This window comes from Macaca fascicularis, chromosome 16 (assembly GCF_037993035.2).
Source record: "Macaca fascicularis isolate 582-1 chromosome 16, T2T-MFA8v1.1".
NCBI lineage: Eukaryota > Metazoa > Chordata > Mammalia > Primates > Cercopithecidae > Macaca > Macaca fascicularis.
Genome location: NC_088390.1, coordinates 81114093 through 81141845, shown reverse-complemented (window position 1 = coordinate 81141845; position 27753 = coordinate 81114093). Strand labels below are relative to the sequence as shown.

The window sequence follows — 27753 nt, the reverse complement described above, 5'->3', positions numbered from 1 at the left end:
GGGCTCAGTGGACCGGTTTGTTTTCCCCTGGCACTGGACACTTGCCCTCCAATCAGGTCACAATGGCCAGATAAGATAGAGGATCTGGCACCAGCCCAGCCTGCCCCTGGGAATCCTGCACCCACTGGCTGTAGGCAGAAAGAGTAAAGCCAAGTCCTTACATTCCAAACCCAGCTCCATCCTGGGACACACTTTCCACGCTTCTGGAATTACAGGAACCTCCCAGAGTCCTCTGAGCATGTCTGAGCTCCCACTTCCTCTGGTAAATGTCCCTATTAGTCGAGGGGTCCCTAGCCCACATCAGTGCTTACAGCCTGGGACACAGGCACGCTCAACACCGGCTGGGTACATGCATCCTCCTTCCCACAGGACTTCCGCAGCTAGGCCCTCTAGCTAAAGCTACTCAGGCTTGGGGTCACAGAGAGCCCTAGATGGCCCTCCCTCCAGTGTACGCCACCCTCCCAGCCAAAGACCACCCTGGCTTACCATTTCTCACTTTCTACCTATAAGGGGTCCAAGGCCAGAGGACAAAACTCCCAAGGAAGACACAGAGGCTGGAGGGTTTGGAGGAACCAGCTGAATTTCTGAAGTGTTTCCTTACAATGGTGGTACCTGGTTCAGGGATGGGCAGGGGTAGCCAAACCCTCCCCGTGCTGCCCAGTTCTCTGAGGGTGGGAGTAGGAACAAAAGTTTAAGGCTGAGGCCACTGCCATGCCCTGGATGCAACAACCAGGAAAATCATGTTAATCAAGGAAACAAAAATTCCTCTAGACTCTGCAATACTGCACTCTTAACAACAAAAATCAAATGAAAGCAAGATGTGTCTGCCACAGCTCTCAGGATAACGGATGCCCTGTCCACTGAGAGTGGCAGTTCTGCAGTCAATGATCAGCCCTGGACCCAGTTATCACACGGGGGAGGAAGGAAAGGTGCCCTCTCGCCTGGTCCCACGATCCTGGCATGGTGCAGGTCCCAGCGATATCCCAGGCAGAGTGGCAAAGGGACACCTGGTAGGATGAGGCACTCAGTGAGGAGGAGGGAGGCAGAGTCTCCTTTCTAATTGCAGGATGACGGGAACACATTCACCTTCCCTAAGGTAAGGGAAGAACATAGTTCTCTAGAAAAATCATTTGTCAAGAAAGGGCATGTGGGTGCTGATTTGTACGTTGATTCAGGGGAGTAACTGGGGAGAAGGAAAAAGGTGGGGTGGAAGGCTGGCTCGGCCCTGCCAGTCACCGGGTGGCTGGCAGCAGGGCGCTCAGAGGTTGCTGAAGAGTTCGTTTTTCTTGCTCCAGTCCATCTGCGGGGCCCGTTTGCTGCTGCGCTTCTGGTGGGCCCTCTCTTTGGCCATGGCCAGGGAGATGTTGAAGTCCAGGATGGGGTCGGAGGAGGAGGTAGACGAGGGCGCTGTGGAGTCCTGTTTTGGGGGGCTGTCTTGGGAATTCAGCTGTAAAGAGAAATGGGGGCAGGAAGTTGGGAGTCAGTCCCTCATTAGGCTCCCTGGTCCTCAGCCTCAGTGAGGTGGCTCCCTTGGGGCTGTGCCCAGGGAAGCCAGGTCACAAGAACAGAATGCGGCTCAGCATGTGACCTCAAAGGCAGGCTGGTGTGCCAGGAACAAGTGGGGCCTGGGAATCGGCTTCCTGTAACCCAGTTGCTACCCCCTGCATGGCTGGCCTACCTCCTCGCTGGTGTCACTGGAGGCGGATCTCACCAGGGTTGGCCTGGGGCTCTCTGAGGCTGCCTCTGCCAAGGCTTCACGACTGTTCTCCTGGCAGAGAGAAGAGGGGTGTGGGTTGTCACAGGATGGGGTGAGGGAGTCCTGAGGCAGGAGGGAGCTCCTGGGGAAGTAGGGGCCCCAGACTGAGAAGAGGTAGCACTGATGCCCTGGCCACCCACCCCGGGTTCCCACCGCCTGAGCCTGCTGGGGCTCCTTTTTACATTCCTTCGAGGATCAGAGGGCAGGCTGGTTCTGCTCAGGCTGGAGGGATGGGAGGGGTACAGATATCATGGGATTAGCGCTCCCTCCCCCTGGGCTGCTCCAATGTGGCTTTTAGATACTGACTTGCCTTTTGAGCCAGTGACCAGGGAGGGGCTTCTTGGAATGTGGGGACACTGGAGGCCTCTTTGCTTGGCATGGGGAACCCATGTGGTGCTCCCTGAATCTCCTGTGGTCCACCTGACTGTTTGCCTGGATTTGACCCCAGGAATCCTGAAACCCTAACCCTGAAGCAGCAAAGGAGGGCCTTGAAGGAAGAAAGTAGATGGAACGTTCTAGATCCAAAGATGAGGTGACAGAAGGTTTAGGCCTGGGTCCAAGGACCCTCCCCCTTGTCAAGTACCCTGGCAGGAGCTCCTAGGGAAGGGGAACCTTTGAGCAGACCCTGCAGAAAGTTCCTACTCTGTGGCCTGACTGAGTCGGCCTGTCCCAGAGTGAAGGCTTTGGCTGGGGCATCAGCTTGGCACCCAGCCCCTTCCTGGGTTCTTCCATGGCTTCAGCTGGCGCCCAGCCCCACCATCTCTTCCCCAGCCTCACCCCCTTTCCCTTCTGCCCAGGGAAGGGGGGAGGAGGGGCTTTGTTCTTCCAACTCAGACTGGAAGTAGCAGGGGCCCGGCTGCCCGTGGCCAGACACTGAAGCTCTGTTCTTGGGGGGAAGAATGGCCCCTTCTGTATGGTGGGGAGTTGGAGGCGGGGGCTTGTCACCCAGGATGGCGGGCTGCAGAGGGGCCCAGCCAGCCCTCTCCCTCCCAACAGCTTTGGCCCCAGGCAGAGGCCAAGAGGGTTCTGGCAGTTCTATAGCTTGGAGCCAAAGAAGGAGCTGGAACTGGGGACCCTGAGGTTTTGGCCTTAGCCAGATGGCTATCCTACCAACCATAGCACCTTCTGACCTGTCTCCCGCACCCCCAGGATTGAAATCCAGAGAAACAGGGGACCCGCCCTTACCTTCTGTATCTCGCCATTGGTGAAGGGCTCAGGCAGGGGACCTAGGCGAAGGAGAGAGCAGAGGTGAGTCCGGAATGGGGATGGAATAGAGCGTGGAGAGGGGGCGGGAGTTGGGGTTGGGCAGATCATTAGATCTTGTTCCCTGGGTCAACATCTCAAACTTTTCTGATGTCCACCCACCATGAGTACATTTGCCTTGTTATTTATTAAAAAAAATTTTTTTATAGAGATGGGGCCTTGCCATGTTGTGCAGGCTGGTCTCAAACTCCTAGCCTCAAGCAATCCTCTCACCTCGGCCTCCCGAAGTATTGAGATTACAGGTGTGAGCAAATGTCTGGCCTATGTTTGCATTTTGATGACTCAGCACACACAAAAATTTTGTGTAACAAAAGTTTCACAAAGCAATACCCTTACTACAGTGTTCTTTGATATTTTTAATTTCATGTCATTAAAAAAACCAAAAAAGTTTCTGGGCCAGGTGTAGTTGCTCACACCAGCAATTTGGGAGGCCGAGGCAGCTGGATCACTTGAGGTCAGGAGTTCGAGACCAGCCTGGCCAACATGGTGAAACCCTGTCTCTACTAAAAAGGACAAAAAGAAAATTCGCTGGGCATGGTGGCACACGCCTGTAATCCTAGCTACTTGGGAGGCTGAAGCAGGAGAATCGTTTGAACCCAGAAGGTGGAGGTTGCAGTGAACCAAGATCGTGCCACTACACTCCAACCTGGGCAACATAGCAAGACTCCGGCAAAACAAACAAACAAACAAACAAACCCTGCTGGTCTCTATCTACCAAAATGATCTTATGAGGCACTGGTGGGTCACAAGGTGTTTAAAAAATGCATCGTCCCAGATGGAGATGAAATTACAGGATGGCTGCCTAATTCCTATCTGGGAACTCCTACATGGGAAGCTTGTTAAAGTATAGATTCCTGGACCTTGGCAGCACAGATTCTGGTTTAGTGGGCAGGCCTAGGAATCAGCATTTTCCAAACGCTTCCCAGGTGATGATGACGACACCGAAATTGGAACCACACCCCAGACTACAGTTAGTATCTGCCTCAACTGAAAGAGAAAATAGTCCGGGCTCGGTGGCTCATGCCTGTCATCCCAGCACTTTGGGAGGCCGAGGCAGGTGGATCACCTGAAGTCAGGAGTTCGAGACCAGCTTGGCCAACATGGTGAAACCCTATCCCTACTAACAATACAAAAATTAGCCGGGTGTGGTGGCGTGCGCCTGTAATCCCAGCTACTCAGGAGGTTGAGGCAGGAGAATTGCTTGAACCCAGGAGGCGGAGGTTGCAGTGAGCCGAGATCGTGCCACCGCAATCTAGCCTGGGCGACGGAGTGAGACTGTGTCTGAAAGAAGAAAAAAAGAAAAAGGCCAGGCAAAGTGGCTCACACCTATAATCCCAGCACTTTGGGAGGCCGAGGTGGGTGGATCGCAAGGTCAAGAAATCGAGACCATCCTGGCCATATAGTGAAACCCCATCTCTACTAAAAATATAAAAATTTGCTGGGCATGGTGCCGCGTGCCTGTAGTCCCAGCTACTCAGGAGACTGAGGCAGGAGAATGACTTGAACCTAGGAGGCAGACGTTGCAGTCAGCTGAGATTGCACCACCGCACTCCAGCCTGGGTGACAGAGCAAGACTCTGTCTCCAAACAAAAGAAAAAAAAAGAGAAAATAATTCCAACTCCTATTTGCCAATCAGGAAATGAGGGGGGACAAGAAGGCTCAAGGGGTGTGTCCTGGGTATCCCCTCCCCAAGCCAGTGGGAAACCTGGAGGGGTCAGAGGGAGAGAAGACAGGTCTGGGGTCACCTTCACTGGGCTCACTCAGGGTAGGGGTCCCACATGGCTTCAGGGGTGGCTGTGCCATCTCCAGGGACTGGTCAGCGTAGGCAGGCTTCTTCTGAACTCTTAGCTTAAAATTCCTGGTCATCTTTTCCCTGTCCCCAGTCCAGGACACAGCCAGAGATACCTGACTCTCATCTTCTCCTCCCCTCTGACACCCACAGCCTTGCTGGGACACCAGGGACACTCACTGTCCCCTCCCCATCAGCTCACAGTGGTCAGAGTGAAACCCTGGCTGCTGGACAGGGGGGCATTCCTCTCTATGGAAAGAGTGAGGATGCCATCCTGGAGGGACTCCGGGGAGGAGACTGTCCCCAGGCCTCTCCCTCTTCAGGTCCTTTGGCCAGAGGCTGCAGCCCCTCTAGCCCGAGAGACAGGCAGAAGAGGCAGGAATGTCTGAGGGAGCCAATTACCTGCAGGGCGAAGGGGTGGGGGAAGCAGGGGACTATCCCAGGAGCTGAGTGGAATCCAGATTCCAGCTGTGTCTTCCTCATATCAGATCCCTAGGAGGAAGGCTGGGGCTTCTCTGGGCCTTAGTCTCCCCATCAGTGGAGAAGGGGATTATCTGAGTTACCTGGTTTCCATGAACTTGGGAGATAAGGGTAAGGTGGTACCCCATCTCCCATGCCCAGAGCCAGCTAGGGACTTCCAGGGGCCATCCTCTTTTCTAGGAGTCTCCAGGCCTTGGATTGCGCCAGAAGGGGACAGGGCCTCCCCAGTTGTCCCTTCCAACTGGGGATGGGAGTCTGCAGCAAGACCTTTGTGTGAATCCCCTTTTACACATACAACCTTGAGTCTCCAGGAGGCCCCACCCACTGCAAAGTCCCAAGAGGTTCCACCCTCAGTATGGCCCAGTGAGCACCCCTGCCCGCTCCAGGGAGCCATCTTCCCAGGGAGAAAGTCCAGACCAAGGAGCAGAGCACTGCTTAACCCCTCCCTGCCCCATGCAGCAGCCCTGCCCTGTTTGGCTCGGGCCTGGGCAGGGGGAGGCGCCAGGCTTGGCAGGGTGATGCTGGGGGATGGGGAGGGCAGGGGCCCAGGGCTTGAAGGAGGACCCACTACTCTCTAGAGCCAGCAAGGCTGAGTTTCCAAGACAACCTGAGCGGAGGGAGGGGAGGCACTGGGCCCTGCCACTGGACTCTGATCTGACCAAGCAAAGGCTGGAGGCCTCCCCGGAGTTAACCCTTTCCTCACGTCGACACTGCCCTGAAAGTTTGCTGGTGGGGACAGGACTGGGGGCTCAGGCCTCCTTTGGGGCTGCAGCTTTGGCCGGGAGTCAGAAGATCTGTCCATTTCTCTCAGCGACCTCATGCCAGCTGACCCCATCACAAGCCGTCCTCGGAAACCCACTGCCACTCCCTACACTAGGCCCCCACTCCCCCAGCCCACACCTCTGGGCCTCCCATGAAGGAGAAGGAGGGAGCACCCACGCCGGAAAGCTGCCCACCCCTCGCCTGGGACCCAGCAAAGTCTTAGCCCTGGCTCACATTCCTGACTTGGGGGCCTCCAGCCCCAGGACGGCCAGCGGCCCCACCCGGCTTACCATTCAGGTGCTCCTGAGATGGGGTCACTTTGCATTTCTTGAAGAACTCGTCAGTTTCCCTGTCCACCACAAGCAGCTTGGTCTCGTCCCCGCCAGCCCTGATGGCGGACACCACGTCCCCATGCTGCTTCCCCTCCATGCAGACCCCGTTCACCTGCAGGGCGGGGTTGGGGAGGCGTTACGGACACAGGCCTTGGTTCTGGGGCAGGTAGGTGGAGGAGGGCTGGGGGCGGGGGCGGCCACCTTGGTTCTCAGCCAGTTTGCAGTTCACAACTTGGGGATACTGACCCCCATTTCTGCAGAGTCCTGAACTAGGCCAGGGGTCCTCCCGTGGACAGTCAGCTGGGGAGGCAGGATACATGGGAAGGGCCAACGAAAATATCCAGACGAGACTAAACAAACACAGCTGGGAGAGATGGGATGGGAGCGAGCTGGGAGGCCGGGGTGGGGCCCAGCCTGGGTAAGGACTTGCTGTCCGACTTCCCTCTCTGGACCTTGGTTTTCTCACGTGTAAAATGAGAAGTCTTGGGAGAGCTGATCTCTAGCTCTAAGGTTCTAAGACTGTGATTCTGGGACCTGCCTGAGCATTTGGTTCACGTTTCACCTCCCAGGAGCATACACCAGAGCCAGGGCACTGAATGAGCGAGTCTAAAAGCTTAACTCGGGGCTGGGCGAGGTGGCTCCCGCCTGGAATCCCAGCACTTTGGGAGGCTGAGGCAGGAGGATCACTTGAGGTCAGGAGTTTGAGACCAGCCTGGCCAACTGTAATCCCAGCTACTCAGGAGGTTGAGGCAGGAGAATCGCTTGAACCCGGGGGGCAGAGGTTGTAGTGAGCTGAGATTGTGCCACTGCACTCCAGCCCAGCCTGGGCAACAAAGCGAGACTCCGTCTCAAAAAAAAAAAAAAAAAAAAAAAAAATATATATATATATATATATAAAATAAAAGGCTAACTCAGGAGAGGGGTTTTGTTACTGCCACCCGCCTCTGTGTGCCTGGCAGCAGGGAAGCTCTGGAGATGTCCCCAGACATCTGCCTGATCGATGGGTGAATCACAGGCTGCCCAGTATATCTGCTTGGCAAGGAGGAGTTCAGGGGAGAGTAGAGGTAAGAAAGGAATCCGTCAGTCAGTTCATCTATCTTTCCATCTATCCATCACCACCATTCCCTGTCTCCCTCCCATCCACCCATCCATCCAGCTGCTCCAGGCTGGCTATGCCCATGGGCTAATCAAGCCCAGGAAGGTATGATGGTTGCCCCAGGTGCTGCTGATCTGCAGGGAGCGGGGCAGTCAGATAGGAAGAGGGCAAGAAGCATCACCTCCACAATGCGATCCTGGGCCCGGAGACCTGAAGCTTCAGCTGGGGAGTCTGGGTCCACTGACCGGATGAACTGGCCTGGCTTGGACTTGTCGCTGTGCAGGTTGAAGCCATAGCCACTGGGGCCCTTCTTCATGGTACAGAGCCGAGGCCGAAGCTTGCGCTGCGGAGACAGGGGAGGGTCCATGGCTATTCCACAATGCCCTAGGTTCTGCCTTCCCTGTCCTCTGCCTGGCCCCATCTCCCCAAACAAGGAAGGTTTGGGAGGACGCAAATTTGCGTAGATCCCTACACAGCAATTTGAGAGGGTTCTGGCCCAGGACTCAAAAGACTTGTGTGGACACCCAGCACCGCAGCAACCTGCTTAGGTGATGTGGGTAAAACACTGCTCTGTCCAAGCCTCAGTTTCCTCTTCTGGGAAATGAGGGGTGGGACCAGGTTAGCTCTCACATGCCTGTCCCTTCTGACAGTCTAAGGTGAATCGCATGCAGTGTTGATCGGGCCCCTATCCCTCCCCATTGGTGGCTCAGTCTGGCCCTCCTGGAGAGGGGGCAGAGTGTGGCACCCCTGTCAGCCTGGCTGGGGACCTGGGGCATACGGCTGAGGACCCCCAGCCCCTTTGTACCCTGTTCTCTGCATCAGGGGAGGAAGAGGCAGGTGTTTACTGAAAGCTGACCCGTGTGTTTACAGTAAAGCCTTCCTCCATATACTCGAACTCTCTCTCACCCCCACCAAGCCAAATGGCCCAGCCAAAAGGGAGCCAGAAGGAGCAGATAACCAAAAACCTATTGTGCGGCACAGCAAGGGACCTGGATAAGACAGGGGGCCATCCTCAGGCGTTCCAGGACCTCCTCCCCCTACACCGCTGCCTGAGGGTAGAGGTGGCAACGGAAGCACAGAGACCCCAGAAACCAAGGAGGCTGAATGGGGAGGGGACTGGACTGGGAAAAGCAGGGCTGGGCTAAAGGGAGCCCAGTGTGGCTGTGGCCTGGAGGGTGTGACCTACTAAAAGGGCACACGCAGATTTCTTTTGAGTGCTCGGACTCAGCTGAAAACGGTTTCCAACGTGCTTGGTCCAAAGTAAGCAGCTCAGCTTAGAAGCTGCAGGCCTGGACACACAGTATGATGGAGGGAATATGGGTGTGGGTGGCTGAAGCCTGTGCCCAAGGACTACGCCTGAGTCCCTGTCCCTCTCCCCTCCTCCAGGCCTGGTGCAGAGCCACTGGCTGCTGTCCAACCTGCTGGCCCTGCGTTATCACTCAGCACATCAGGCAATGAGCAGTGGATAGTCAAGGCTCCGAGCCAGGTTCCAGCTCCCCTGTTTAGGAGCTGTGTGACCTGGGGCAGGTCATTTATGGATCATTCGGACTGCCATCTGCCTCCCAGGGTGGCTGAGGCCCAGTGAGGTCATTGCCTTAAACACTTTCTAACTGTAAAAAATCCCTGTGCACACCCAGACTTTCCCATTGTTGTGAATACTAATGAAGAGTCATAGGAAGCTGGGAGTGAGATTCTGGTGGGGTGGGGGTGTGTGTGCCAGGCTGCTCTGAAACCCAAATCCCCAGCTGGGAGTGGAGAGGGCCGAGAGGAGTGGGAAGGCGTGCCCAGGAGGGTGTATGGGCCTCTGTCCCAACTTGCCAGCCCCGGGAGGCTGCCACCATCTGCAGCAGACTCAATCCCCAGCCTTTCGGTCTCTGGGGGTGGCTAGAGGATGACTTTGCATTCCTTTAAAGGCTCGAGCAGGTCTTTCTTCCTGTGTTTCATGCCCAAATCCAGGCTTGAGGGCCCCTCACCCCAACAACAAAGACGGTTAAGTGAGTGGTAAAACAGTGAGGGGCTCACAAAGGCTTAGGAACCCTGAATGAAGCCTCTCGCCTTGTTCTCCCTGGCCCATCCCCTGCCTCACTGCAGGGCCCACTCCCCGCTTGTTCAGCTGTCACCTGCCCCAGGCTCACCCCCGGCACTCCCACAGCCCTACGGGATCTTGTTCCGGGAGTAAGTGAGGCTCTTCTCCCCTAGAGCTAATCCCTCCACAAAGCTCCCAGCCAGGCCCTCCCCCAGGCCCTAGGTGAGTAGAAACAAGTCTGACCAGTTGCCGTCACCAGGACAGGCGCAGCTTTCTGCTTCAGCCAGACCGAGCTGCAGGACCTGGCCGACACCCTGAGAAAGTCGGGAGGGTGAAATCTCAGGACAGGCAGGGGGCAGCTCTAGTGACCTCCTCCAACCTCTCTCCACAGTCCCCGCGCTCCCAAAAACCTTCCCATAAGCTGGCTGGGGCTTGTCAGCTGTTTTTGAGACGGGGAAACTGAGGCTCAGAGATGTTGAGCCCACGGCCTGACATCACACAGCCAGAACTCCAACCCTGGTCTCTGACTTGGAACCTGTCCTCCTTCCACCACACTGCAGCGTGCTCCTTAAGGATCCAAGTCCAGAATGGGGCAATCCACTGGGAGGTGAGGTCCCAACAGGAGTCAGGCAGTGGCGGGCAGACAGCAGCTCTCTCCAGGGCATAGGCTGCAGCCTCTGCTGGAGGCGGGCTGGGAGCTGAAGAAACCACAGCCTTCCTTCCAGGTGCTCAGGGCCTCTCGTAGCTGGAGCTACGGCCTGAGCTGGGGGATGAAGCCTGGCGTGGGTGATGGGACAGGGGCATGGCTGGAGTGGGGGCAGGTGGCTCTGGGCGCTCCCCCGGCTGGCAGGGCAGGGCTGTGCTCGCTGCCTTTGGGATGCCCGTCCTCTGGCCCTGGTCTCTGTGCTGTGGGCTTCCCTCACTGATCTTCACCCCAGTGCCCCTCGCCTAGTGACATATGGTGCCAAAGCTCCAGGGCCTCCTTTGAGCCTTGCTCCGCTCTGCCAGCACCAAGTCATGCAGTTCAAGGGGAAACGGGGGACCCAGACTGAGGGGCTCAGGTGCCCTTTGTTCCCTTCCTCTGCACTGGGACTGCTCCACTGTTCTGTCTAGACGTGGCTCTGTGGTGGCTCTAGGACCTGAGGGGGTGGCTGGACAAGGAGATGGGAAGCCCCAGGTAGGCCCCACCGGCATTTAAACAGCTCCAATGCACCTGTAGAGCCTCCTCCCCAAGTCCCTAGAGACTGCCTCCCCTCACACGGGAAGGGGGTTCCCACTCTCCAAGGGAGACCAGCCTTGTTCCTCCTCACCCCTCCCCCAGCAGGAGCCTCCCAGCTGTCTCCAGGAGGTGTCAGTGCCAGCTGCTGAGTCAGCCCATCAAGCCAGCCCATCCCAGCCTGGGTGGAGGCTGGGGCTGGCAGGGGGAGTCCCTTGGGGCAGCCCCCCTGGGGATCCGTGGGGCCTGGCCTGTGGTCTCCAGGCCCAGCACTGAGAGAAGATGGGGAGGTGTGGGGTACTTGGCCGAGCTCAGCCACCATTGCTCTTGGACCCTCACCCTCAAGCTGGGGCAGGGTTGGGTTCTGGGGAAGGGGGCAAATGGGAGTGACGTCCAGGCATGCTGGGCTTGGTGTGTGGCCCTCAGGAGCTTAGGAGGAGCCAGCTACAGAGGGGCCCAAAGCATGGTGGGAGGAGGAACCTAAAAAGGAACATAGCCCCAGTGAGTTCCAGAGGGCAAAGTGGATCTCCAGTGACGACGACAGCCCGGGAGACCCAAGTTCAAGACAAAATCAGGATCTGCTCAGAGAGGAGACTGGCAGAGAGCCAGAATTGACAAGAGGGAACATGAGGCCACGCAGCCGATGGGCAGCGCAGCTGGGCCAGGGTGACCCAGGGTTGGACAGGCTGGAGACTCTCACTTTCACACAATGCTGGCTGGCTTTCCAGAAAAGACCCTGCCGGGAGAGCTGACCCCACACCCTTCTCCCAGGACCTCCTCCACCCTCAGGCTGCCTCCCTTCATCTGTCCTTTCCCCCAGGGAGCTTCACCCCACCCCAAGTGGCCGCCCCATCACCTCCACCCACGCAGTCCAGGGAGCGGATGGCGGGCACGGAATTCAATAGGCGCCACCAGCAGTCACCTGGAAAGCCGGGGAAAGTCAATACCCTAATCCCAGTGACCGTCTCTGGGGAGCAGGCCCAGGGCCGCTCCCTGCTCCTCCTTCCTCCCTTCGGGGAAGGCTGTGGGAGCCTGAGGCCAACGCCCCATTGGGCCCAGCCCCTCCCTGGCTGATGCCATAGTGATGGGCCCTACAGAAATAGCCAGCCCGCTTCCTTCGAGCCAGCCAGCTCAGGACCCCAGAGGAAAGCGGCTGGAGGAGTAGGAAGACCACTTGCGGGTCCAGGGGAACAACAGAGGTAACCCCACTTCTCAAGACTGCACCTCCCCCGGCCCAGGGCTCTTGTTTATGCAAAGAAGACCAGTGTCACGATGCCCAATACAGGAAAATCAGACCCAACAAGAGGATGGAAGGGGGCAGGAGGGAGCCCTGGCTGTTCTCGGGGGGCTGGGGTGTGTGTGTCAAGAGTATGTTGGGGGTAAGGGCCATGTTTGCTCTGGGAGGCAGCTCAGTTTGTTCCCCAGATTCTGGAGACAGGCCTGGGTCTCTGGTGCTGGCTCTTCAAGGAAGCCAGGATGGAGACAGCTGGCCTTGCCTGGAGAGCTGTGTGACAGGCAGCCTGGGGGCACTGGGAAGTGACCAGGGACTCCGGACACTCAGCCAGTGTCCACACCTCTAGGCAGAAGGTGTCTTCTCCTTATCCTAGGTGAGGTACAGGGGGCTTGGCTGTCACTGGCCCTGCCGAGTGGCCCTGATGTCACCTCATTTTACCCTACAGGACCTCCTTCCACCCTCCATATCCCTCCAGGTCTGTGCAGGCGGCGGGGAATGTTGGATGCCTCCATTTGCAAAAAAAGGTCACTCACTGCTCCTAGCCCTTGATCTCCTCCCTCCTGTTTCTCAGTGGGAAGAGCTTTCCCTGGAGTCTGGTAGGGTGGGAACCAGGAGGGAGTCATACACTAAAGTGAGGGCTGCTGGTCTGACAGATACCCCCAGGACTCAGAGGTCTGAACCAGGTTCTCCTTCTGGCTAGTAACCTCTTCTTCCCACGGGGGCGGGAGGGGGCAGAGTCTGGCTCAGGTCTCCCCAGGGCTGGGCAAGCCTGGGATGGAGCAGGCTGGTACCTGGGCTGCAGCCCGGCTGGACACCATTCAGGGCTGGCCGCCCCGTGCCTTCCCTTCTGCCTCCCTCCTCATCCCTCACCCTCCTCCCAGAAGTCTCTGGATTTAACCCCCAGGGGCTGTCCCAAGGGGCTATTAAGAACCTTCAAGGAGCTTGTGAAATTGAGGCTCAACACTGAAGTAACAAATAGGAGCCGCTGGTTACTGAACACCTACTATATGTTAGGCACCGAGCTCTTTACGTGTATTTTCTTAGGAGCCAATCATAGTCCTACAAGGAAAGTATTATTTCAAGCATTTCACAGAAAAGGAAACTCAGCTTCAAAAAGCTGGAGTCAATTGCTCAAGTACACATGGCTGATGGGCGAAGGCAGGATTTCAGCTCGGATCCAGAGGAGCACTGTCCAGTAGATATATAATGCCAGCCATGTGTGGAACATAAGTCCAGCTGTGGCTCAGAATATGATGGGCAGAAACACCTGGCAGAGTCAGGCATCAAGCACAGACTACTCGTGTGGCCAAATGGCTGTGCAGGCACTGGAGTCAGAGGGCTGGGTTCCCAGACACACCCCTGCGCTGTGTGGGAGGAGTTGCTAGCTGAGAGTCCTGGGACCCACCATAGCCACCTTAACTGATCAAGTCTCAGCCTCCATAGGCAGAGAATGGGGCCAATATCTGCCTCACTGGTGGTCATATGGATTAAATGAGACAGGGAGGGTTAGTACTTAGTACACTGCTAACACAAATAGTAGCTACTATGTATTGAACACTTACTGTCAACCTACAAAATGGAGAAAACAATAGCTAATTTGTCTGGGGGACAATGAAATGCATATCGGCTGGGCGCGGTGGCTCACGCCTATAATCCCAGCACTTTGGGAGCCAAGGCAGGTAGATTACCTGAGGTTAGGAGTTTGAAACCAGCTGGCCAACGTGGTGAAACCCCGTCTCTACTAAAAATACAAAAATTAGCAGGGTGTGGTGGCAGGTGCCATCCAACCTGGCCAACGTAGTGAAACCCTGTCTCTACTAAAAATACAAAAATTAGCACAGTGTGGTGGCAGGTGCCTGTAATCCTGGCTACATGGGAGGCTGAGGCAGGAGAATTGCTTGAACCTGGGAGACGGAGGTTGCAGTGAGCTGAGACCACACCACTGCACTCCAGCCTGGGTGACAGAACAAGCCTCTGTCTCAGGGAAAAAAAAGAAAGAAAGAAAGAAAGAAATGCATATCAACATCTTTATGTCATAGGTAGAGCGCCTAAAGGCACATTACAAACCTAAGTTTCCTTCCAGGTAGGGCCACTCTATCTTAGAGCAACGAAAGCAGAGGAACACTTGTTATTGGAGTCTAGAGCTCTGGTTTCTCCTTATAAAGAGCGCTGCAGCATCAACAAGACCTCGGCTGAATTTCGTCTTATTTTTGGAGACGAGTCCCACTCTGTCACCCAGGGTGGAGTGCAGTGGCGCGATGTCAACTCACTGCAACCTCCACCTTCCAGGTTCAAGCCATTCTCCTGCCTCAGTCTCCCAAGTAGCTGGGACTACAGGAGCCTGTCACCACGCCTGGCTAATTTTTGTATTTTAGTAGAGATGGGGTTTTACCATGTTGGTCAGGCTGATCGTGAACTCCTGACCTCAACTGATTTGCCCACCTCAGCCTCCCAAAGTGCTGGGATTACGGGCGTGAGCCACCGTGCCCAGCTTGAGTTTCTTATTTAATTCCCCACCCTACTTTCCCAGGGACCACTGAGATGGGACATCTGGGAAAGGGGAGAAGGACCTCATCTAGACATACGGAGTTCCTTGAGAAGGAAGCCCCCATTCACCCCCGCCCCTCTTTTTTTTTTTGGTAGAGACGAGGTCTCACTGTGCTGCCCAGGCTGGTCTCAAACTCCTGGGCTCAAGCAATCCTCCTGCCTCAGCCTCCCGAAGTGCTGCGATTACAGGCACAAGTCACTGCATCCAGCCAAGAAGCCCCCCTCTATCTCCAAGAGAATCATCTCCAGAATTACTGAGTTAACAGGAGCCTGAAGGTAAGAACCAGGGCTACACTGTTTTGCCAGCAAAGATCCAAACACACAATCACATACCCTGTCCATCTGAAATCCAAACACCCAGCAGCTCGAACTCTGTTCTGCCCCTACCAGAGCTCCAACTTGGTTGGTGTAAAATGGCCTGCCCACCCTGGCAAAGAGGTTGATGGTCCTCCAGCTAACTGTGCCCCACCACCCATCTTGCTCCCTGGGGTGCCTGCTCTCTCTGCCTCTGGGATCAGGGTCAGGGCTGGCCGGAAACACCCCAAGCTGGGCACTTTCATTTACACACCTGTCATGTCACCAGATCTTCCCAATAACCCTGCGGGCAGTGCCCTTCACAGAGGTGGAGGCTGAGGGTTGCAGGGAAAAATGAACTCCCAGGATCCCAGAGCCAGCACACAGCAGAGCTGGGATTCAACATTGATCTGGCTGACCCCAAAGCCTGGACTTTTGGCTTTCTAGTTTTCAAATGGAAGCTGCTAGCAGGCAAGAAAGAGGAGTTGGTAGGTTCTATCTGGAATTCCAATCTCTGGGTGGGGCGGGATGAGCTAAATGAGGACAAAGGTCCCTGACTGTTGTTATATATTCATTCATTAATTCAAAAACTGTTTTTGAGAGCCTCCCTGCCGTGTGCCAAGGACTGGCTGGGGATAGAAACACAAATAGGCCACAGTTGATGCCCTTGGGCTTACCATGTAGTGGAGAAAAAGGTCACAAACAGATGATTAAAATATTGTGTGTTCAGAGCGATAAAAGATGTGAGGACAAAGAGGAGGTGGAGGCCGAGGCGGGCAGATCGCCTGAGCCCAGAAGTTCAAGACCAGCCTGGGCAATATGGCGAAACCCCAGCTCTACAAAGAATTTTAAAATTAGCTGGGCGTAGTGGTGCATGCCTGTAGTCCCAGCTACTAGGGAGAATGAGGTGGGAGGATCGCTTGAGCCCTGGAGGTCGAGGCTGCAGTGAGGAGAGGTTGTGACACCACTCCAGCCTGGGTGGAATCTGTCTCAAAAAAAAAAAAATGAAGGAAAGGAAATGCTAACTCTGCCTACTGGATTAAGGACAGGCTCCCTGGAAAGGGACAGAACGGTCAGGGTATGAAGGCTCAGAGGCTAGAGACGAATTCGGACCCTGGGTGTGGTTTTGGGGATAGGGAGGTAGTGGTGAGAACAGGATGACAGATGGAGAAGGGACATGGAACAGCATATCACTCTTTAAAAAAAAAAGAAACAAAAATTTAATAGAGACAGGATCTTGTCATGTTGCCCAGGCTGGTCTCGAACTCCTGGGCTCAGGCGATCCTATCCTCCCACTTTGGCCTCCCAAAGTGCTGGGATTACAGGTGTGAGCCACCACACCTGGCCACAACATATCATTCTTAACCCACAGTGACCATTGATCGGGCACTGACTGGGTGCCAGGCTTGGCCACAGTGGCACTTGCCCAACTAGGCAGAGGCTGACCCAGTGCTAGCTGCCCCATGATAGATGTGCAATGATCACTGTGAAATATGTATTCATTCCAATACCAACTGCAAAGGCTGGATGAGCCTGGACTCAGTGCCAGGCACTGAGCTACCTGCTTTACACACAGCCTCGTGCAATTCCGAGGTAGCTGCCATCACCCCCAACAACTTACACAAGAGGAAATGGAGGCTTACAGAGGTGAAGTAACTTGGCTCCGCACAGCCTGGCTAGTACAGCTGAGCTGGCTCAGCTCTGCGCAGCCGGCACTCTGAACCCAGACTCAAGGGTTTAGGCCTCATCCTGTGACTGGTGGTGAATCGGGGGAGGAGGGTTTTAAGCAGGGGAGCAGCAGGGCGGGTGCTGCTGCCCCTCTGTCCCCATGGGGGATGAGGGGAAGGCCATCCACAAAGCAAAGCCGGTGGGCAGAGCTGGAGAGCCACTTCTACCTCCTTAGGCCTAGACATCCCAGCGGGGACGGCCAGTGTTACAGGCACCCATCAGCCTCTGCCATGAGTGGTTCTGGACACGGCTGGTCTTCCCAGCCAGAGGCCACCCAGTTAACCACTCTCTGTGCCACACTTTTCCACTGAGATCCTCACTTAGTAAGTGGAGGGCTAATGAAGATAAGGAAACAGCCCCACTTTGCACACAAATTCAGACTAAAACGAACTGGCAAACCTCCATTTGATGCTTTAGTAGTAAAGGGGTGTGTTTTAGAAAAAAGAACTCTTACAATGTCTGTTAACATTTTTTTGCAATAACCGCACGGGCCATCTGTATGCTCAACACACAGGGTTGCGGGGATTTTCTGCTAGAGGGACTCAATGGTGTTGACTAGGAGTCAGTTTAAGGATCTGGGATTCAAACGCCGGGCATGAAGGAGTGCGGTTCAGCATTTAAAACTTTAATAAGAGGCTCAGATACTTCATGTCATTTCTACAATTCTAGAGAAGGCAGGCATCACATCGCCCAATGCCTCCATCTCACAGATGGGAGAACCAAAGCTCAGAAGTCCTGGGACTTGGCTGGTGATGGTGTCCCCAGGATTTGCTGGTGGCTCTTCTCTCATCTCTTGGCCTAACAAAGTACACACAAATGTAGGTGTCCCTCCAAAACATGCAGGAATCTGATTCTGTGCTTACCCAGGAAGCTCAAAGCTGCTGCCTTTGGGCACATGTGCTATGCCAGGCCTCCACATTAGCCTCCCAGGCCCTCTGGCACCCAGCGGCATAACCAAAAGGGCAAAGGGAGGAGCTGAATGAGACTGTAACTTGTGGGGGGTGGGGGTGGGTGAGTATTTGTGTGGGTTCCAAAGTCCAAAAAAAAAAAAAAAAGAATGTCAAATCGATCGATGGACTCAGCATAAAGTTCACACTGGATTTCTGCCTGGGACTGGAGATCATCAGCCCCAACTCCCTGGTGTCAACCCCCTTGCTACGGGTGCTCAGGTCCCTTCCCCCTCCCCTTGCCAATGCCAGGTTGGCAGGGGCAGGAAGTGGGAGCCTGGTGGCCCTGGCATTCCCAGCACCCACCTCTGGCTGGACAGGGCTTCTGGTGACCTCACTTCCACCAAGCCAGTTGATCCTCTAGGGCTTTGCCTTCTCCCTTAATGCCAAACTGTACCCTTTCTCTGTCCAGAAGGATCCTCCTGGTCCCCATGGACACTCCCATCAGACACTGCCACCAGGGCGAGCTGGTGCAAACTGAAGGGGCCCTGGGAGGCTCACGCCCTGCCCTACACAGTACACCACTCCACTCTCTGGGGACAGGAGGCTCAGCACAACTCCTGTTTTGCCAGCTGCCCCTCCTGCAGCTGATCCAAACTGGGATCCTATGGGCAAACACCAAACATGGGCAAAAAGCAACCGGCCTGCTGGCTGTGTGGGCACCAGAGTGACCGTGGCAAGGCCAGGGCAAGACCACCGGCTCACCGTGAGCTCCGCTGGCGCACACAGGGCCGTGAGCCTCAGGAGCTCTCTCCCCTCCCCCTAGCCATCTTTCTCTTCTTCTAAGGTCTTCCCCCTCCCCTCCCAGATACAGCTCTAGGCGCTTACTCCTCACATTCCTGAGAATCGTAAATCCTCTGAGGTGGCAGAACCACCACTCCGAGATGCCTTGGCTCCTCCTCCCCGCCAGGCAACCCCCACACCGCCCTGAGATGGTGGGGCTTCCTCTCCCTTAGAAGTCCCGGGAGGATGAAGTCCTGCAGGACTGAAGTTCAGGACACACACCGGCGGGCTGCGGGGAGGGCCTCCTTGCGCCGGGGCTCCACACAGGAGTAATGCTATTTCTCTAGCTTTTGACGTAGGAGTGGCGGGGGAAGCTGGCACCTCTGGGGAGGAGAGCCCTTCCTCCCTGGCCCATCTGCGGACTGGGGTGAACGAGGAGAGGGCGCCAGGGGACGGGCAGGATTGGGGGATTCCGAGGAAGGGGAGCAGACACCCGCAGACCCGAGGGAAGGGGGGCTGGGTTCCCCTGCGCCGCCCTCCCAAAGGCCAGGGAACAAGAGGTGCAGGCGGCAAAGGCTCTCAGGCTCCCAGCACAGCCTGGGAAGGAGAGGAGGTCGCGGGACGCAGCCCCAGGCCTGCCTAGGATGTGCCAGAGCGCCTGGTAGGCGGGCGGAAGCGGTCTCCCCCTCGCAGCTCGAGTTTCAGAAAAACGACGGCCGGCGCGGGGCTGGACGGCCGGGGCACCTGGGTCTCTCTAGATCCCCCTCCCACTCCATTCCAGCCTGCGCGGCCGGGGCCGAGCTTACCTGCTCCGGGTGGCTCTTGTCGGCCTCGCGAGGCTCATTTTCATTGCCAGCCCCCTGCGCCTCGGCGGCGGCCGCCGGCTCGGCCTGCCCCGGCGTTTCCTGGGCGCGCAGCAGCTCCTCTCGGACCTGGACGCCAAGCTTCTGCAGCTGCTCGTCCGTCTCGGGGTCGACCACCAGCAGGCGCACGGCGTTGAGTGCCGCGCGGATGCGGCTCACCACCTGCTGGTGGGTCTCCTTCTCCACATTTTCGCCGTTCACCTCCACCAGCCGGTCCCCCGCCAGCAGCCCCGCCTTCTCGGCCGGTGAGCCGGGCTCCACCAGCCGGATGTACTGGCCCAACTTGCCCTTCTCCCCGTGCAGGTGGAAGCCGTAGCCGTTCGGACCCTTCTCCAGGCAGCAGAGCCGGGGCAGGGGCGCCCCAGCCGCCGCGTCCGCGCTCATCTCGCCCTGCGACGGGTCAGCGGCGCGACTTGGGGTTCCGTTGGGGATGGGACGGGACGGCCCAGCCCTTCTTCCTGTCCGGCAAACCGGGAGCGCAGCGGGGAAGCCCTGAGCCGCCGGACGGGCGAAGCGAGCAGGTGTCCCAGGAACCGCCGGCCGCCGCGGGCCGCGAGGAGCCGAAAGAACTGCACGGACCAATCCCCGCCCCGCGCGGCGTCTGAGCGTCCCAGAGCCCGCCCCAGCTCCTTACCCCGGGGGCGGGGCCGCGCTGAGGGTGGGGACCTCCGCGGGCCAATAGGGTGCTGCGGGCCGGGGCGCTCCGTCCGGGTGAACGGCGCCGGCCAATGGGAACGCGCGGGGCGGGGCCTGTGCTCGGCACTGCGCCCCGCAGCGGGCGAAGACAGTGCGCTCAGGAAGTGGAAGTGTTTGTTACCGAGCGGCCGGCGCTGGGGTGGCAGGGGCGTGGCCCGCCGAGTTCCCGGTTCTGGGCGGTGGGGCCCGCTGGCTCAGGCCTGGTTTCCCCTACCTGTGGCGGGGAGTGAGGAGAGCTGGCCCTCGGATAAAGGGCTCTAACTTTTTTTTTTGTTTTTGAGACGGAGTCTCGCTCTGTCGCCCAGGCTAGAGTACGGTGGCGCGATCTCGGATCATTGCAACCTCCGCCTCCTGGGTTCAAGCGATTCTCCTGCCTCAGCCTCCCGAGTAGCTGGGATTACAGGCGCGCACCACCACGCCGGGCTAATTTTTGTATTTTTAGTAGAGACGGAATTTCGCCATGTTGGCCAGGATGGTTTCAAACTTCTGACTTCAGATGATCCGCCCTGGGATTACAGGCGTGAGCCACCGCACCTGGCCAACGTTTTAACAGCCTTTAGCCAAAGCCTGGGTGCAGCTCCAATTGAGAGGGAGAGGCTGTTGCCGTGGCAACCACTCCCGCGCTCGGGGCAGTGAGGGCCTAGCGGTCTCGAGAATTAAGACGGAGGGCCTCCTGGGAACCTACAGAGTTGTTTGAATAACATTTTTCCGGCCGGGCGCGGTGGCTCAAGCCTGTAATCCCAGCACTTTGGGAGGCCGAGGCGGGCGGATCACAAGGTCAGGAGATCGAGACCACAGTGAAACCCCGTCTCTACTAAAAAAAATACAAAAAATTAGCCGGGCGCGGTGGCGGGCGCCTGTAGTCCTAGCTACTCAGGAGGCTGAGGCAGGAGAATGGCGTGAACCCAGGAGGCGGAGCTTGCAGTGAGCCGAGATCGCGCCACTGCACTCCAGCCTGGGCAACAGCGTGAGACTCCGTCCCAAAAAAAAAAAAAAAACAAAAAAAGAATAACATTTTTCCGTTTGTGGGAACCCTAACCCTAATCCACTTTGTGCTGTCCCAGGACTTGCATAGAGGAGTGCAGGTTCTGATCCCTGCTGGGAAGATGAGGGCTCAGCGAAGGAGAGCCTGGGACCCCGAGGGGCAGCCCACTGAAGACAGGCCATCTAGGCCAATGGCGTGGGCTTTGGCGCAGCGTTTGACTAGGGAGGTGGGGTGGGGAGAGGCAGGACAGACTCAGGTAATCAACCTCTGGGTACGCTCCACAGGGAAAGGCCTTGGTTTTTTTTTTTTCAACAGAGAAAAATGATTAGGACCGTAAAGCCTTCTAGCTCACTCTTGCCAAAGAGAGGCTGGTCACAGAGGCGGGGAGACAATCTCTTAGGAGGGTAGCTGGCCATCTGAGGACAGACACTGAGGAAGGAGGATGGAATGATTTTGGCAGTGAATGACAATTCCTTCAACAGGACCCCCCTGCCACGCTTACTTCAAACAGTGGACAGGATGTGCTTTCCAAAATACTGCAGTTTAATTCTGAAAAACTCAAATGCAAGAGGCCCAGAGCTGTCTACGGGATTGGAGCTCCTGCAACCTGCCTTGGGCCCCAGAAGAGACTGGCAATGTCAGCCTCCTCCCTGCTCTGCCTGGGAGAGGCCACGGAGAGCTTCCTCATCGGGCCCAAACTGGAGCCGCTGACTGCTCAGAGCAAGATTTCTGCCTTGAAAGCAAATGCTGTAGGCTCAGAAATGTGCAGTGCATACTTCTTCCTCCCCCCCATCCCCACCCAGGCCTGCAGAGCTGCAGTAAAGGTGCCTGCAGGTCATGACCTCATGTCTCCTGTCCAGTTCCAATGGCAGGGGTCAGAGCTTTGGGAGACATGTGACCAAAGAGGCCACATGAACTTGCTACCCCTCTCTCTACCCCCGACATACCCGCATGACCTTGTTTTACTCACATTGCATTGGTTTAATTCAGAAATGGGTGACCTCCCACCCCCTAACCTGACAGAGTAGGTAGGGAGGTAAAGCAGTTTAGGCCCTGGTATCTATTTGAGAAGTTAAAGGAAAGGGCATGGGTGGTCAGGGAGGAGGCAGAGCTTGGGGTCAAAGGGATACACGTGGAGGGAGGTTTGCTTAATCTTGTCTCCCACCAGCTCCAGGAGCCAGGGATTTCTTTTTCACAACACATTCCAAACCTAGGAAAGGGATTTCTCCTTATCTGGCTCTTAACCCGGGAGAGCTAAACACTTCAGCTGCTTGAAGAAATTGCCTGTGGAGCTGCATGCCTGCCAAAGGATTGGGATAAGACACATCTCGGCTGGGCGTGGTGCCTCCTGCCTGTAATCCCAGTACTTTGGGAGGCCGAGGCCGGCAGGTCGCTTGAGCTCAGGAGTTTAAGACCAGCCTGGGCCGGGTGTGGTGGCTCAAGCCTGTAATCCCAGCACTTTGGGAGGCCGAGACGGGCGAATCACGAGGTCAGGAGATCGAGACCATCCTGGTTAATACGGTGAAACCCCGTCTCTACTGAAAAGTACAAAAAACTAGCTGGGCGAGGTGGCGGGCGCCTGTAGTCCCAGCTACTTGGGAGGCTGAGGCAGGAGAATGGTGTGAACCCGGGAGGCGGAGCTTGCAGTGAGCTGAGATCTGGCCACTGCACTCCGGCCTGGGCGACAGAGCGAGACTCCGTCTCAAAAAAAAAAAGACCAGCCTGGGTAACATGGCGAAACCCTGTGTCTACAAAAAATACAAAAATTAGCCAGGTGTGGTGGTGCACACCTGTAGTCCCAGCTACTTGGGGGGGCTGAGGTGGGAGGATCGCTTGAGCCCCAGGGGATGGAGGTTGCAGTAAGCGGAGATTGCACCACTGCACCCCAGCCTGGGCAACAGAGCGAGACTCCATCTCAAAAAAATAAAAAACAAAACTATTTTCCTGGTTCTGACCTGAGGTTTTTAGGTGCACAGGCAGGAAGGTAGCTAAGCCAGGGATTCCATGGGGAGGGTCTCCCCCAGGATCTGAGGTCCAGAGAACAGGAGCCGGGAACCAATATTTCCAGGTGCCCCAATGTGTTGTGTGCTGGAGAAAAGGGGCATGCCTCCAAGGGGGTGTTAGTAAGGCCAGAGGTAGCCAGCCCGACCCTACTCTCTGCCCCGTGTCCTCCACCTCCCATCTCCTTATCTCTTATCTTCCCTGAGGCTTTGGTCTCCCTCACAGCACAAGGGCCCACTTATTTGGGGGATGGGGTGAAGATAAGCTCCTGGAGAGCAGGAGACAGTGAAGGCTGGGGTCAGCTCAGCCTCTCTCCAGCTGAACTGAGGGTGCGATGGAGTCATTACCTGCCCTCACCCCCAAAGTGCATCTGTGTCCCCTGGGGCTGAGCTGGAGCAACACCACCTTTGTTATGCTTAGGAGGGAAGGCCAGCCCCCCAAGTCCTAGAAAGCAAAAGGGTTACTAGGGCCCAGCCTCGGTTTTTTGGGCATCCAGGTGCCTTTTTTTTTGGTATTAAATTATGTACTATTCAAATAAAAGCTAAGTGTTTTACCCTCCCCGTGGATGCGGGGAGACCGCAGGAACTCAAGTAGGAGCTGGAGTACAGCTCCCTAGTAGGAAGAGGCTGTGCACTGGGTCCTCCATCTTTCTCCCCATTGGCTCAGCCGCTTGGAATAAGCCAGGCCTGGGGGGAACGGCTGCATCCCGTGGGCCTCCAGAGCCTCCTCTCTGCCCCTTGGGATTCACATGAAGGAGCAGCAGCTGGAGCGCTTCTTCTGGGACTCCACATAGTCTCGGATCTGGAAGCTGGGCTCATTCGCCTGCTGCCCGGCCCGGTATTTCAGCTCCCTTGAAGAAGAGGCAATGGGCTGGGCTGGGGTGGGCTGGGGTGAGGAGCTGAGCAGTCCCCTCCCACCTCCCAGTGGCCCAGAGCAAATGGACCTCAGCCTGCAGAATGCAGGTGTGTCCAGGGGCTGGGCCAGGGGCCGGGCCCTACTGGATTCCTGGAGGGTGCCGCCCCGCCCCGCACACTTCCCTTCCCTGTCCAGCTCTCACTTGGCGATGGCCAGAAAGGCTAACTCCACATTCATGCCTGTCTTGGCGCTGGTCTCCAGGAAGGGAACGCCGTACTCCTGCCCGGGAGAGAGTGTCCTCAGGGCCAGCCTCGGGCTGCCCCCACCCTTCACCCTGTCCCACAGAAATCACTTACCCTGGCCAGGGTCTCTCCGTCTTCGGAACGGATCACTCTTTCGCTGCTCATATCCGCCTGTCAAGCCCAAAAGGGTCACTCTGGGGAAGGAGGCCTCCGCCCCAGCGGGCCCATATTTTACCCCAGAAGCAGGCACTGCCTGCCCTCTGCTGGTGGCCCAAGGGACTGCAAGCAGGTGTGATTGGCCTGGGGCCAGGATTTTTGCCCAGTGTAGCTCCTAATCCTGGGATCTCACCTTTGGTAAAGGGTGTGATGACTCAGTCTTGGAAGGGGACAGCAGTTGGGGCTAACCCTTTGCAGTCTTAGCCCCTGACCTGAGACCCTGTTCACTCTGTTCTAATGGGGGCTGAGCACTGGGCAGCCCTTGATTTCTCAGGCAACAGCTTGGATTTTTCCTTGGAAGGGGCACGTGGGATAGGCAGAAGCCTCCAGATACGTCTGACTCCTGAGCTGGAGCCTGCAGAGTCCTTTTCAGGAAGGATGCCTAGATAACTGTTCTTGGGTGGTTATGGGGCTGGCTAGGGCTGAGGAAGTGCAGGGCTGGGCTGACCCTGCCCCGGAGCCACTCACCTTGTTGCCTAGCAGCATGATCACCACGTCCCTCTGGGCATACTCATGAATCTCAGTGAGCCAGGCCTGTGGGAAAGGGTGTGCTGAGACTGGCATTCTCCTCCTCCCGCTGCCCCTTTCTTCTTCTGCTCGGTTTGACTGTCCTCAGCTACTTACTGCCTTGAATACGATGCCCTGTGCATTCTCTTATCTGTACCTTTGTTCTGGCCAATCCAGGCCTGGGTGGCCTTCCTTGGTGGCTCGAACCACAGTGGCCCCACCCTCCCCATTTTATGCTGTTCAACTATCAGTTCTATGGAAGATCCAGATGCATGGAGACCTTATCTCACAAATCAGTTGGTTGTCACCAGTGATTTCTTGGAGTGCCCTGTTGAAGATTCTAAGACCACATAAGGGTTTCAGTGATCAAAAGTACTGTGAGTGATTAGTGATGTCTGCCATAAGCATGGGGTAGGAGGTGGGAGTATGAGTGCCATGGATTTTCCATATTTTTTCTATATAAATGTTTTATTCTCCTACTTTGCTTGTCAGCAAACTGTCCTTGAGGTCAGGGAATTCATGAAACCTATACAATGTCGTGCACAGAACTGGTGCTTGAATTTATCAAATTTTTGTCTCCATAATAGTTTTGTTGTGAGGATACAGCCACTCACTCTGTCTGACTGAGTCACTTTCTTGCAACTTGCCCTGGATGTATGTGTGGACTTTTCTGGTTGTGTTTTTCCCTTGGTCTCTGTGGATAATTATCTAGGGTGGAGTGGGGGCCATTCTGAACACTTTGTCACAAAACACACTCATGAATCACAGTGAGAGCTAAGAAGGTGGCACGGGGTCACAACAGTCTGCTTGGCCTTCATGCCCACGTGGCCACCAAATACAAGGCAGAAGATATGACTTCTGAGTCACAAGTAGGTGTTTTTCAGAAGGCAGCAGGATTCCATGCTCCACCCCCTTTCCACAGGACAGGAAGCAACCTCAGCCTGCACAGACCTTACCTTGGCTGCTTATGGGTAGCGGCCAGGGGAAGGGAGGACCTACCCTGATGCTGTCAAAAGAAGATTTGCTGGTGATGTCGTACAGCAGAAGCAAGGCTGGAGGGGGAGAGGATCACAGAGGGAACTTAGGCAGCAGCATGGGAGCTACCAAGGGGCTGGGGTAGGGACTGGAGGGTGCGAGGGACTTACCCTGGGCGTCTCTGTAATAAGCATGGGTGACGCTTCGGAACCGTTCCTGCCCAGCGGTGTCCCAGATCTGGGAGGGGATGGGATGGAGAAATGGTCAGAAGGAGGCAGGTGCAAGGAATGTACTGGTTGGAGAGGGCCTGCTTTGTGGTATGAGATATCTGTGGGAAGGTGGGGCTGTTTCCTTCTTTAAATTCTCATGAGCTCTTGAGCATATAATGACCTGGACAGTAGCAGTTACTGAGTTCTCAAGCTCCTTCAGAATCATCTCCTCAGCCAAGCGTGGCGGCTCACACCAGTAATCCCAGCACTGTGGGAGGCCGAGGCGGGCGGATCACGAGATCAGGAGATCGAGACCATCCTGGCTAACATGGTGAAAACCCATCTCTACTAAAAATACAAAAAATTAGCCAGGCGTGGTGGTGGGCCCCTGTTCCCTGTAGTCCCAGCTACTCAGGAGGCTGAGGCAGGAGAACGGCGTGAACCCAGGAGGCAGAGGTTGCAGTGAGCCAAGATTGCGCCACTGTACTCCAGCCTGGGCGACAGAGTGAGACTCCATCTCAAAAAAAAAAAAAAAAAAGGGAATCTTCTCCTCTCCCCTAGCCCAGGGGTTGGGGATGTCCAATCTCCTAAGAGCAGATAAAGCCCAGGCAGCTGGGGAGGAGATGGTTGGAGGCTAAGCTTGTCTGAAGGCATTTGGAGCTACCTTTCACAGATGAGAGGGTGCCTGGGAACTGCTTTTTCTGCAGACATCAAATAAACAAAAGCCATTTCCTCTCATGGGCCCCACAGGAAATTGCCCCAGGCAGAGGGCAGGGCTGCAGGCCTCCTGTGGTTCAGGGTGAGAAGGAAAGGCAGGTCCTCCATCCTCCCTCCCCAACTCCAGCCTCTGGTCTCACCTGCAGCTTCACTCTCATGCCATCCACGGTCACCACCTTGTTCTGAAACAGAAAAAGGCAGAGGATGGGAGGGTGGGAGTCGCGTGGCTCCTCAGCTCTGCAGACATCCTGTCTTCGTCCCTCTCCAGGCCTAGAGTGGGTGCAGCGAGCCCCAGAACTGTCTCCAGCCACATCATACCATCAGGGCAGCAGGAATGCCATCTGCAGACACCTCCACTGTGGAGTCGTCTCTTCTGGGGACTGTATCTGCCCTTCTCACAACAGCAGGCTAAGAGGAGCCTGAGAAGCTTCCTGGCTCTCTCCAGGGATCAGGCAGCCCAGGGCTGGAGGGCTGGGTGCTACTGGAGGCCCTGCCTTTTCCCCACTTCAGTCTCCATCTCCTGGAGCCTGGTCCTGGGATTATGACCAAGCCCCTGGAGATGGGGTGCTTGCCTGCATCCTGGGGACCTGAGGCTACATCTGCAGCAGCATCTTTTTTTTTTTTTTTTTTTTTGAGACGGAGTCTCACTCTGTCGCCGGGGCTGGAGTACAGTGGCCGGATCTCAGCTCACTGCAAGCTCCGCCTCCCGGGTTTACGTCATTCTCCTACCTCAGCCTCCCGAGTAGCTGGGACTACAGGCGCCCGCCACCTCGCCCGGCTAGTTTTTTGTATTTTTTTAGTAGAGACGGGGTTTCACTGTGTTAGCCAGGATGGTCTCCATCTCCTGACCTCGTGATCCGCCCGTCTCGGCCTCCCAAAGTGCTGGGATTACAGGCTTGAGCCACCGCGCCCTGCCAGCAGCATCTTTTCTTTAGCTGCCCACTAATTATCTGGTGAAGGAAGCATTCGCTTTCTGCCTGTTTGGAGCTGTAGAGCCCCGCCTGCCAGGGTGAGACCTTTCCTCTGTTGAACACTTTGGGTGTGCAGCGCCCAGCATCCCTGACGCGGATTTGTGAGATGGAGCCGTCAAGGTGAGAGGGAGGGTCCCTGGTGAGCTGCTGTCTCCCCACATGGCCAGCCCAGCTCTTTTTTTTTTTTTTTTTTTTTTGAGACAGAGTTTCTGCTCTTGTTGCCCAGGCTGGAGTGCAGTGGCACGATCTCGACTCACTGCAACCTCTGCCTCCCAGGTTCAAGAGATTCTCCTGCCTCAGCCTCCCCAGTAGCTGGGATTACA

The 27753-nt window shown here is 56.3% G+C and overlaps 2 protein-coding genes across 5 annotated transcripts in view; both read right to left on the bottom strand.

Annotated features, from left to right (window-relative positions):
- Positions 1-562: 562 nt before the first annotated feature.
- On the bottom strand, positions 563-19659 carry NHERF1 (NHERF family PDZ scaffold protein 1). The gene is made up of 6 exons (XM_045376748.2): positions 19000-19659; positions 7660-7821; positions 6341-6494; positions 2942-2982; positions 1679-1768; positions 563-1447 (listed from the first exon to the last, which is right to left on the bottom strand). The coding sequence occupies exons 1-6, from the start codon at positions 19438-19440 to the stop codon at positions 1259-1261; spliced, it is 1077 nt and encodes a 358-aa protein (XP_045232683.1). The 5' UTR covers positions 19441-19659; the 3' UTR covers positions 563-1258.
- Positions 19660-21259: 1600 nt separating this feature from the next.
- Positions 21260-27753, bottom strand: part of RAB37 (RAB37, member RAS oncogene family) — a 78662-nt gene continuing 72168 nt past the window's right edge. For all 4 annotated transcript variants that reach the window (XM_005584864.5, XM_005584867.5, XM_005584866.5 and 1 more), the window contains 8 exons: positions 26600-26641; positions 25704-25770; positions 25558-25610; positions 24520-24585; positions 23950-24006; positions 23796-23872; positions 22460-23588; positions 21260-22156 (listed from right to left, as the gene is read on the bottom strand). In XM_005584864.5, coding sequence (XP_005584921.2) covers positions 23483-23588; positions 23796-23872; positions 23950-24006; positions 24520-24585; positions 25558-25610; positions 25704-25770; positions 26600-26641 — 468 coding nt within the window. In that variant the 3' untranslated portion in view covers positions 21260-22156; positions 22460-23482. The remainder of the gene's footprint in view (positions 22157-22459; positions 23589-23795; positions 23873-23949; positions 24007-24519; positions 24586-25557; positions 25611-25703; positions 25771-26599; positions 26642-27753) is intronic.